The sequence below is a fragment of the Miscanthus floridulus genome, chromosome 3, assembly GCF_019320115.1.
Source record: "Miscanthus floridulus cultivar M001 chromosome 3, ASM1932011v1, whole genome shotgun sequence".
NCBI lineage: Eukaryota > Viridiplantae > Streptophyta > Magnoliopsida > Poales > Poaceae > Miscanthus > Miscanthus floridulus.
The window spans coordinates 102,087,916-102,100,451 of record NC_089582.1 but is presented as its reverse complement, the minus strand read 5'-3'; the positions used below and the strand labels follow the sequence as shown (position 1 = coordinate 102,100,451).

Genomic DNA, 12,536 nt, shown 5'->3' with positions numbered 1-12,536 from the left:
CACGGACATCATCGAATTATCACATCACTGATATAGACCTCTTCAGCTGCAAGGACAACATGCAAGGAAGCACAACTAAACTCTATCTCCACCATCCATCTTATGACTGTTTGATCCAAGGGCTGAGGTAAAGCGGCACACAGATCGCTGACATGGCACATTGACAGGCCTCCATTCCTCCTCTTGACCTATAAATAACCACTCACTCCCTCTCATTCACACAAATAATAAGGAAGAAGAACACTCCTCAGCATTTGCTTTCGTTGTAGTACCAATGTTTGGAGGGTCGTCCAGAGGGAGAGGAAAGGGGAAGAAAACTACCTAGGGGTGGGAGGGTCCTCTTGGTCCCGATTTCTTTGAGGAAGCTCTTTATGAGAGGTTCCCAGTTGAGATCAAAAGTGATTTCACCAAAGAGGCACCACTGACAGGATACGATGAAAGGAAAGAAGAGTGGCCAAAATGCATGCATGGTGAGGACTGCCTAGTGCAGATGTTCACCGAGGGAATAGATGGAGGTCGTCGTTTCTTCAAATGCCCGTGAGCATGGGTAATTTCTTTTACTATTTGTTTCTTCAATATGTTTGTCTTGTATATCACTTACACGACATACTTTTTGTAGTCTTCCTTGACAGAAGAAAACTGTGGGTTTAGTAGGTGAGTCGATCCTCGACCTATTTATCCACATGCGGAGTACATCTACTACCTATAAGACCGTATCTTCGATCTAGAAAGGGAAGTTAGCAGCGGTTACAAGGACGACGAATAGGACGACAACAACAATGGTGCCGATTCACAGGAGGCACTCTGCAATGATCCATATTGCACCTGCCCTAACCACAAGAAAAAGGGGTCTCCCCCATCACCCCCGCCACCACCACCACCAACAACGGGAGGCTACTATGGAGAAGGTGCAACACAATTTGCTATGTGGCCACACTACTAGGATGAGTTTATGTTTTTCTTGTGGAGAATCCCAGGTTTAATTATCTAAGGCATATTAGGTTTAATTACCGAAGGCATGGTTTAATTACCTAAGGCATGTTAGGTTTAGTCAAAGAAAACTATGTACCCAGGTTCGGTACCTGTAGTCACATGCCATTTAATGTGTTTCGTGTGTTGATTTCTATAATATCGTATGTCGTTAACTGTTTTTTACAGCACGTGTTCAAATAGAAATAAGTCTGTATCATTAAGCGGAATATTAAGACCATTGATAATGAAAACAACCACATAATGAAAAGTTAGATACTATGTCATATTACACAACATATTAATAGTATAACTAAGTGCCGACAGTAGACAAAGGGGCAAATGCACTTCCAAATCCTCAATCTGAAACGTACTGAGTAAGCAACTCATTATCCGAGTACCAGTCCTCTACTACAACCCTATTGCTGCGGCTAGGCTCAACTGCGTTGCTCTCACCTGCCTGTCGCTTATAGTAAGCGGCCTCCGCTTCGTCTGCGGTCACTGCGGCCTGAGTGAAGAACGCGTCGTCATCCTCCTCTGCCTGTAAGCCTGCCTCTGCTAGGGCGATGAGCTCGCTCAGTCTGCTAGTGTCGTCGTCAGCCTCCTACGCCTGAATGCCCACCTCTGCTAGAGAGATGAGCTCGCTCAGTCTGCCTGTGTCGTCGTTAGCCTCCTGCACCTGTATGCCCGCCTCTGCTAAAGCAATGAGCTCACTCAGTCTGCCAGTGTCGTCCTCATCCTCGTCTCCATCATCACACAGCACAATCGATGATTGAACGGTGCGACCAGCTCGTGATCTATGGGCATCTAACTTCTTCTCCTCATATCTTGCACGAGCCACCTCTGCAGCATGTTCTCCGCTGCAACCAATCCCTTGATGTATAAAATGCAATCAGTTAGCAACTCGATAATATTACATTTAAAACCAGGCAACAAAAAAAGGTTTTCAAGCACTCACTGGCACATAATGTAGCAACATGCTCGTCCAAGACCTGCATCTGTACTCTTGTCTCCTCCCTTGCCTCATTCCTTGCCCTCTCCTCCTCTAACGTTGTTCGCCTCTCCAATCCCCATTTGTTAAGCCCAACATCGATCGGGTTACAAATACCACGCTGTCTAGCAAACTCACACATATTTTCTTTGTGATGTTTAACGAATAGGTTGACGTAGTCAGGTCCATATCCCCTCTTCCATGCAATTACTTGCCTCTTCTTCAGTTCATCCAAGAACTTAGCTTGACCATCATAACATTCCCAACTGCATTTCCTAGTACTCTGTTCAAAACAAATATTATATCATATATGTTTTAGGAAAACAAACAAAATACGATTTCATGTTTACTAGAATTATAACAAACCTCATCATACTCAATCATATGGCCGCAATAATGACCTATTCCAAGTTCCGAAGGAACTAGGCCATAGTTGGATTTTACACCACATTCGCACATGACAGGAGGTGCTTTGTAGATTACACGTTCTTTCTTCTTTTCCTTAACCCTCCGCGGTTCTTCCGGCCATTAGTTCTTAGGACCATACAACCACTCCTTGAAATGACACTTCGCCATTGAATACACCTAAATAATGAGACATTAGTACATAAACACATATAGCTCAAGATTTTAACACATACACTTTGCACTTACTTTATGCTTGTTTGGACACACAAACTCCAACGTATTCTCAGGGTTTATCACAGCTCGATCTCCGTAATCGCACAAAGGAGGTTCCTCGAGTCGTCTAACGGTGGCTAGGTGCTTCTCCTTAGCCGTCATTGCCGGAGGGTTAGGGGGGGGGTGGAACCCACCGCTTGAAGTGCTCATGTGGATGTCTCCCTCTAAACCAATCGTCGAAAAAGAGGTACCTAGGATCAAACTTTTCTGCACCATCGATCCACTGAAAGAAAAATCACCTCTCATGGTCCTACACAACGAGATTCCAATAATATATTAGTACCATACTTAAACAAATAAAGAAAAAGGATAGTACAAATAATTTCTTATATTAAACCGACTACATGTGTAGAAGCAACACGCGGCTGTGTCCGGATGTTTCGATTGAAAAACTTGGGCCGGGAAACCACAATCACAGTTAGGGACAGGAAGGTCAGGGGGAACAGGGACATCTTTGCTAGACGCGTCGGGGTATAATTCGCGAGGACGACCCCGTTTTCGCCAAAACTCCTCCCGAAACATTTCTTGCATCTAACAAATAGGATGTAATTTAGCAAACATAAATAAAAACATCACAACAAAATATCAATGAGAACCATAACTACAATACAATCAATTTCGTTATAAGAACCAAAAGCAGTTAACATTATACCCTAAACCTAGGGTTTCTCATTTCATCCACAACAATAAACCCATAACATAACTACATGCGGCTTGGTTTGCTAGCATTTTTCACGCCTTGAAATGAACCTACGGTTGTATAATACATATATTGAGGGATACAATGAAACCCTAAGTGATGACGATTCTTAGGTTCAAAAATCCGACTAATATGTACCGAATCTATACGAGAAAAACAAGGAGGTGAGCGAGTATACCTTGCTCTCGAAGATCTATGGATCAAATCAAGGTTTTCAAGGTCCAATATGTCGATTCGTGAGGTAGGATGAAGTGGCGAGAAAAAAACCCGAGGAGAAAGAAGAGGAAGAACGCTCAGGGAAGAAGGCTGGGCGGGGGTTAAATGCAGGTAGCTCGGCGCCAGAGTGAGTGGCGCCGAGCTCGGCGCCAAGATCTACGGCGCCGAGCTCGGCGCCATCCACTCTGGCGCCGAGCACCTTGCAGGCCGTTTGCCCGTGGCTCAGAGCTCGGCGCCAGTCACCGTGGCGCCGAGGCGCCACTCACTCTGGCGCCGAGCCAAGGGTCCATTTCTGTAATTCTTTCCACCAGGGGTCTATTTGAGAGAAACTTTCAAAAAAAAGAGCCAAAAAAATAAAAAATTCGGCCTTAAGTCTTGGTGAATTTGTGACCGTCAACACGACGGAATGCCATATGGATCGATCTTTGCAGCTCATTTTTCAAGCCGTCCAATCACACGTTTCAAAAGAAGAAAAGCCATCAAATCTTTATCCAAAACTTGACATTATCTGCGTTATCATTGACGAAGGCCATTAGCTTTAATTTGGATCAACTGACAGTGTTTCAATCCCCGTTGTCCAGTTCTCCTACCTACGACTGGTAGCATGGCACGATCATGTGCTGGAACACGTCAGGGGAACAGTGTCGACCGTATCGAGAAGGGCAAGAAGAATCTTCCATGCCCTGCAACTTGAGATCTTTTGTCGAAATCGTCCTTTCGTCGTCCATCAACTTGGCTACAGCCTACAGACAGCAAGCAGTGTGCTAGGATGGCGACATGCTGGTGCCGTTACTGTTTCCTGCCAATGTTTAATTTGCTGTTTGCCTCCATGTTCCTCCGTTTAGTTTTTATATATGCTGCATACCAAGATTAGTGACCAATTTTGGTGAGTTGCACTAGGAACACAACAACAAAAAAGATAGCAGTCCACCAAACATTAGCAATTTCAAAGCATCCTCTGCGATCGAAGCCTCTTCCTCACCACCATCAAAGGTAATAATCGCCGTCGAGTAGCGGCTCTTTTCTCTCTACGTGTTCAAGGCCTGACAAAATCTATCTCGTGGACACCGAGTTCACCTGCTACGACTACGAGTATGGCCACGTCCATCGGGCCTCCACGACCGCTGTTTGTTGCCGCCAAGCATCTTGTTCATTTGTCTCCGGTGGTGATGTGATGTCCCGTGATGGATGTCGATGTGTACCTCTCCTCATCATAGCAACCCCCTTCCTTCTGCAAGGCGTCTCCAAGTGTCATTTAGGGCTTGTTTGATTGTTTGTCCAGGCATTCTAGGCTCGTGATTTCGCCCGGGCTCAATCAAAACAGGCCCTTAGCTAGCTGAGCTGGCACGCCAACCTTGCTCTTCGCCCGTTAATGTCCATGTCCTGTTGTTGTGTTTATCTGCTCTAATTTATAAATATCGTTGTTATTTAAAGGAAAACATCACCGGCAGTCTCCAAGCATAGCCCAAGGTAAAGTACCCATCAGCCAGAACGATTTGGCTGCAGCACAGCATTCTATCCATGATGACACACTGCACAGTCGCAAATCTCGCTCGCAGTGGCCCCTCTGAGCGGGAGATCTCTCTTGGTATGTGTACTCCGTCCGTCCGCTGTGAATCCTGTCGCCCTGCTCTAATTTCATCTCATCCTCCTCCTGCCGCCGCTCCGTCTCTCTCTCCAAGATCCGTCTGTCTGACCATCTAGTAATCTCTGAGCTCCATTGACAGCGACCTTGCCTTGCTGGTCCTGGCCTACTCGCTCACTGTCACCAGTGCACCTCATTTCGTCCGTTTCGTTCGTTCGTTCGTTCCTTCATTCATTCAATTATCATCGCCCGCCCTCCTCAAATCTTTCTCCATTCTGCCGCTCCTCCTATAAATGCGTCGCCTCCGCTTATCGAAAGACTCCAAGGTCCAGCCTTGACTCCTCATTGCCGCATTTGCTTCCTTCCAAGATCGGACGAGCGTCCCAAGAAGAACCGAGCTAGAGGGGGAGGCGGAGAGGAAGAAGGGGGGAAGATGGAGTACTGGACAGCGCTGGCGTCGCTGATGGGCGCGTTCGCGTTCCTGCAGGGGGTGGTGCATGCGATGTTCCCAGCGGAGCTGCGGGCGGCGCTGGCGCGGCTGCTGGGCAGGCTCACGCGCGCCTTCTCCCCCTACTGCTACTTCGACGTGACGGAGATGGAGGGCATGAGCACCAACGAGATCTACGACGCCGTGCAGCTGTACCTCAGCAGCACCGCGGCGCCGGCGTCGGGGGCGCGCCTCAGCCTGTCGCGCCCGCTCAACGCCTCCTCCTTCACCTTCGGGCTCGCCGCCAGCGACCGCGTCGTCGACACCTTCGCGGGGTGCGCCGTCACGTGGGAGCACGTGGTGGCGCCGCGCCAGGGCCAGGGCTTCTCGTGGCGCCCGCTCCCCGAGGAGAAGCGCCGGTTCACGCTCCGCATCCGGCGCGGCGACAGGGACAAGCTGCTCCCGGCGTACCTGGACCACATCCTCGCCGCGGCGGCCGACATCCGGCGCCGCAGCCAGGACCGGATGCTCTACACCAACGCGCGGGGCGGGGTCATGGACACGCGCGGCCTGCCGTGGGACCCCGTGCCGTTCAAGCACCCGAGCACGTTCGACACGCTCGCCATGGACCCGGCGCGGAAGGCGGCCATCATGGCCGACCTCCGGGACTTCGCCGACGGCAGCGCCTTCTACGAGCGCACCGGCCGCGCATGGAAGCGCGGCTACCTCCTGTACGGTCCACCGGGCACTGGCAAGTCCAGCATGATCGCGGCCATGGGCAACTTCCTCGGCTACGACGTGTACGACCTGGAGCTGACCGAGGTGACCAGCAACGCGGAGCTCCGCAAGCTGCTGATGAAGACGACGTCCAAGTCCATCATCGTGATCGAGGACATCGACTGCTCCGTCGACCTCACCAACCGCGCGGCCAAACCGCCGAAGCCGACGAAGCAGCAGCTTCGGTTGCCGAGCATCGACGGCACCATGGTCGACCAGGACGGTGGCGCCGGGGCCGGGCGGTCCATCACGCTCTCCGGCCTTCTCAACTTCACGGATGGCCTGTGGTCGTGCTGCGGCGCGGAGCGCATCTTCGTGTTCACCACCAACCACGTCGACAAGCTGGACCCGGCGCTGCTCCGGTCCGGCCGCATGGACATGCACATCTTCATGTCCTACTGCTCGTTCCCGGCGCTCAAGATCCTGCTCAAGAACTACCTAGGCTTCCAGGGCGACGAGGAGCTGGATCGCCTCAGCGACAGCGACACCATGCGCGGGCTGGAGGAGTGGGTGGACGCCGCGGAGATCACGCCGGCGGACGTGAGCGAGATGCTGATCAAGAACCGCAGGAGCGGCAAGGCGGAGGCAATGCAGGAGCTGCTGGACGTCTTCAGGGCCCGCGCCGAGAAGCGGGGCCGGGGCTTCAGCGGCGGCGCGGCCTCGGCGGGCAAGGAGGCCGGCGGCGGCGGCGGCGAGAACGAGGAGGAAGAGGAGGAGAAGCGGGCGCTGGAGAGCCCCAAGGAAGCCGGGAAGGAGCAGGCCGGCATTGACAGCTGCGCGGACGGACAGGACGAGGAGGCGGAGGGCAAGAAACAGGTGTGAGGAGCAGTCGAGCAGAACAGGACAGCCGAGGCTGGAAAGAGCGAAGAGGGAAAGCGATGGGTTCGAAATTTCACTGTTCGGTGGTGGCCAATCTTCACCGGAGAAATCAATGCAAGAAAGGAACTTGTTGCGGAAGATCTTTTTTCTTTGTTTGTCTGATTATTCTTTGCTTATTTTTCCCCTTTTGATTTGATGCTCGTCGTTGATGTCTTTTCTCTTGCTATCTACTAGTTAGTTGTTGTCCTATTGTAATAAGAAAAGCAATTGATTCTAGTAGTGGGATCATATCATTATCATACGAGCTAGTACTAGTAAGTAATATGTTTGTGTTGTGCGTGTTCGTTTGTTATGATCTTTTCTTATGGTACGTGCAGTGTTCGGCTCAGCAAGAATCTGGCTGTTTTTCTTAGTCGGATAGTGTTTTTTTTTTTCTTGAAACAGTGTTTTTTTTCTACCAGCCGAGCATCTATGGGCAAGGCCGCAAGGGCAACGACGGTTGCTGGGCACTGTTCCAAGATCAACCATGCTGATTCTGCACGACAAACTCTTGTCCTTGTGCTCATCTTTTTGCGGTGTCGTAAGCTTGGTCTTTGTTGAGTGTTTTTGTCTCACAATAAATTTGTATAAACAGTATTTTTAGCATGAACAGTTCTACAGCTGAGCATCTATGGGCAAGGCCGCGAGGGCAACAACGGTTGCTGGGCACTGTTTCAAGATCAACCATGCTGTTTCTGCACGACAAACTCTTGTCCTTGATGCTCATCCTTTTGCGGTTGTCGTAAGCTTGGCCTTTTTTGAGTGTTTTTTTAGGGTTTCTACAGGAGTTTCTAAAATTCCTGTCACATTGAATGTTTGGACATATATATGGAGTATTAAATATAGGCTAATTACGAAACTAATCGCATAACTTGTGACTAATTTGCGAGACGAATCTTTTAAGCCTAATTAGTCCATGATTTGACAACATGGTGCTACAGTACGTGTGCTAATGATGGATTAATTAGGCTTAAAAAATTCGTCTCGTAAATTAACCTCTATCTATGTAATTGGTTTTGTAATAAATCTATATTTAATGCTTCTTATTAGTATTTAAATATTTGATGTGATATGAATTTTAGGAGCGACCAAAGAACAAACACCCTCTTAGTGAGGACTCTGAAAGGAAGGTGGGCACTCTCTTTTTGCCCAAGAGATCTTGTGTGCGCACTGTGCAGGCACAGAGGGGTTGTTTGTTGTGGGTCATCGAGATCAAACACTTTATGGCCGCGTTTCCGGCTTGGATTAGCAGGTGGACAATCAGCCTGTTCGGTTGGCTGGTTCGTGTCATTGCTGATTTATGAGGAAGTACTGCTGGCTAGTTTGTGTTAGAGAAAAATACTATTCTAACTAGAAATTTACGATCGTTTACGATAAGCCACGGTCAAACGAATAGACTGAATGACTCGCTGCTTGTTGTGTTCTTTGGATCCCCTGTCGTATCCAAGGCAAGGCTTGGCGCTCTTTCCAGCTCGACGCCCGCCGGCAATTCTTGGCTGGGAGGAACTGTCTGCCGCCGTACTGGTCAGCTCTATAATTCTTCCTCCCTGCGATGAGACGATCAGAAAGCGACTGTGTTTGTACGAGCACCAGCCCGTGCGCGGCTAGCTGTTGCTGCTGTGCTAGCTAGCTGTTCATGGTGTGGCTGTGCCCTGCTTGCAATTGCAAGGGTGCAGATTTCCGTCTCTAGTGCCTATTTAGTTTCCAAAATTTTACTAAATTTTTTAAGATTTCTCGTCACATCGAATCTTTGGGCGCATGCATGAAGTATTAAATATAAATAAAAAAATAAAACTAATTACACACTTTAGACGAAATTCACGATACGAATCTTTTAAGTATAATTAGACTATAATTGAACACTAATTGCTAAATAACAACAAAAGTGCTACCGTTTCATTTTCTAAAAAATTTCGCCAAATAAACGAGGCATAGTGTCATAGTACTGGTGTATGTTTTCAGTGCTCGTAGCGCCTTTAGCATAGCAGAGGCAGCCAACACAGCAGAGCAGAGCTAGGAGGAGGTAGAGTAGGGGCGCAGGTAGCGACGACGGGCAGGTCTTGGCCCTTGGGAGTCAAATACGTACATGAATGATAGGGCAACGACCTGTGTTCCGGAATGAGAATCTACGCATGTTTCTCCTGCAACATTCCCTCATATTTTATCTAGTAGGAGTACTCTGTAACTCGGGATGGATTTCGTTATTGCCATGTGGGACTCTCCTGTTCGTTTTGGCTGAAATGACTTATAATCCATGACTAAAAGTACTGCTGACTGTTTTAATGTGAAAAAAAATCTATAAATTATAAGCCAGATACGAACGAATAATTCGAAACGAACATGGGCTGCCAAGATCAGAATCATAGAGCCGTGGCAGAGCTCCGGATTGTACTGCTGGGCGCTGGCAGAAGGCAGATGAAAGTGGAAGCATGTGGATTCGCTCCCCAGTACGGGCGATCGATCGATGGATCTGCTGCCATTCTCCCTAATCGCCTTGTCTTGCCCTTGCCGGCCGTGTGACGTTTCCTTGTTTGGCCCAGACGGTCGGAGCGAAGGCGGGGGCGGGGCACGGCGCACGCGGATTCTGATGGCGCGAGCGCGATCGGGCCGCTCCGGCGCCGCGGCTTTTGCTGCCTCGAGAGGCCGTGTTCCATGTGCCTTGGGAGCGATTTTTTTATTATTTTTCAGCCTTTTTTTAAAAAAATATTCATAAATAGACCTCTGATGGTTTGATTTTTGTTTATGGACCCTGACCTCAGCGCCATGGCTTTTGGCGCCGAGGAAACACGTGGTGCTAAGGTCTTGACGAGGCGTCGGACGTAACGGTGACCTAGCGCCGACGTGGACAAGGTCTCGGTGCCGTAGATCTTGGCGCCAAGGTGTTACCTATAGATCTTGGCGTTTGAAATAAAACAAGTATAATTATTCCAAGAAACATTGAACAATGCCATTGCGGTTCAGTAGGTTAGGACCTGCACAACTTAGCTTAAAAGGCCTGGGTTTGAACCTCAACGCAAAATCTTCCTTTGCTATATTTTTATAAGCATTTTTCACTAGCGTGAACATTTTTCTGTTCTGAACATTTTTTACAAGCAGCGTGAACATTTATATAGTTCTAAACACAGATTTCCTAGAGAGGTCACAGCCATATGTACATCCAATTTTACAGTGCATGCCTAGAGGTTTTAGCTGCTAGATAGACAACCAATGTGGTTCCTCCGGCTTAGCCACCATGGCTGACACCCACAGCCCTAACTTCCACATGCTGCCGCCCTTCTTTCTCCGGGTGAACGACCACGGTGGCCTACGCCTCTTCCAGTGCGCCCTCCTTGCCCTTCCGACTTGTGGTCAGTGTACTGACCATAGGAGGAAGCTCACCTGGCCTCATGGTCTTACCGTCGGTCTGGGAGATGATCTCCCAGTGCTCCGTAACTGACGTGACATCCCCATGTTTCCCACAATGCTTCTTGATGTCGTAGAGTGTTGGGAGTATAATGTAGTCGTTCAGCAGGTCATAGAACGGGTCAGGTTCTCCGGCGTGCAGCCAGTGCTAGACGATCCGGAACACATGGCGACTGCAGACGATTCCCCGGTGGTCAGCAGCAACCCCAGCTCTTGCCACGGCATCAAATCCATCCGCTTGTATAAAAAGGAAAAATAAAACATTTTGCCCTCAATTTTCTCAACGGAGCTTTGCTTCAAACCCCCAAATGATAAAAGCAAAACGCCAATAATATCAGACCTTTGCTGATTCTGTGGGAACAGAGCCGTCACCATCAACATAGACATATTTTCCCTGAAAAAAGGGGAGAAAAAACAGGGCTCACATCATCAGACATTATAAACTGGGGATTCATTGTTAAACGCACCAGGAATTGCAAAAAAATGAAATCATGAAAAACACACACAAAAAAAGAACTAACCTGAGCATATAAGAGGTTGACCGAGATTTGAAACCGGATGCTTTTCACTGCCATAGCTGCCAAAGAGAAGCATATATTTGGTGAGAATGCACCAGACAGTATGTGGAGTATCATAATCAATCCCATAAATGTTGTAGAATTTCACTGATTCTGGAAGCTTTGTACTGCTTAAAAGATCATAAGTTTCCTTTGCCCAATTCAATATATCCAAATTAAGGGGCACCGGAATATGCATGCCATCAGCAATGATCTGCCATTGCAATTTAATTGTCAGAAAGAATGAGCATTAGGGTAAGCTGAGTTACCCAATAATTTGAAATGTGAATGACACACCTCATTACTGGAAAGAGCCTTTTCAATCACCTTAATTGCTTCCTCAGGCTCATGTGACTCAAATAATCCATACTTTTCAGCTTGTTTTTTCAGTCGGAATAATGTTTTTCTCTCCCAACAAACTTGCAGGAACAGTGTTTCGGCTTTTTTTTTTCTCCACCGAAACGAACGGGGCCTAACAGGGCACTTTTCTTGCCATCGTTATCCAAATTCTCTCTCCAAATCTGTAGCAGTGGGGTGTCTTTCCACTTGTAGTTAGGGTTTGCCAGCAACTCATAGATTGATGGGCACTCAAGTAGCTGAAGCAGAAAAACTTTTTCAGGATTCTTTCTAAAATGGCAAAAATTATGGTGTCCACATGAACATACACAGGAGATGTTTATGGTAACATATTGAGCAAGGAAAATCACAACATGAGGGTGTATGGAATAAATGATGTTTAAATGACAAAAGGGCCTAATCATGTGACTTCTAGGAATCAATGGCAAAAAAAAAAAAAAAAAAAAAAATCAAGACAATCACAATACTGAATAGTACCTGCTTAGTAGAGCTCTTACAATACTCTTAATATAAAAGTGAGATTTGCAGTCATTAATACTACTAGGCAGGTTAGACATGGGCGACTTCAGCAGATTGCATTGAAATCAAGGTGAGCCTAAGATGGAATCAGCTTGAGAATTGCATCGCCAGACGAACAGATGAGCAATTTCAGCAAGCTGCGAGGCACCGGCGCAGTTTTGGGGAAAATTGGAACGCAAGCTGGGCCCCAATTGAACCAGAGATAGCAGTCCAAGTCGGCTGCCGCGGCAATTTGCGAGAAAGCTCCAGCTCACCGGATGAAAAGGACCAAAATAAAACGCCGGCAACTCTGACACACCCACCCTCCCCTATACAAGGTGAACACCAACAGAGCCCCTCCGATCGCGCGAACGAAGCCGCAGGGTTCGGAGCCAGTCGGGGGGACGCCGGCGCTGGGCTAGGGACCGCGGCCGGAATCTAGTGGTGTTTATTCGCTTCCGGAATTGGGAGGTGGTCGGGTTTCGCTTTCCCGTCCCGTACTCTAACGCCGAACCGGA

General features: G+C 48.3%; 1 protein-coding gene and 1 pseudogene across 1 annotated transcript; one reads left to right on the top strand and one right to left on the bottom strand.

Moving 5' to 3' along the window:
- Positions 1-5,013: 5,013 nt before the first annotated feature.
- LOC136546280 (AAA-ATPase At4g25835-like) lies at positions 5,014-7,560 on the top strand. Its single transcript, XM_066538252.1, has one exon. It carries the CDS (start codon positions 5,576-5,578, stop codon positions 7,166-7,168), a length of 1,593 nt encoding a protein of 530 aa, XP_066394349.1. The 5' UTR covers positions 5,014-5,575; the 3' UTR covers positions 7,169-7,560.
- Positions 7,561-10,427: 2,867 nt separating this feature from the next.
- Positions 10,428-11,924, bottom strand: LOC136544129 (lecithin-cholesterol acyltransferase-like 4; annotated as a pseudogene).
- Positions 11,925-12,536: the final 612 nt, after the last annotated feature.

Excerpts from the sequence above, each read along its gene's own strand:
- LOC136546280 (XM_066538252.1), top strand. The coding sequence starts at position 5,576 with ATGGAGTACTGGACAGCGCTGGCGTCGCTGATGGGCGCGTTCGCGTTC.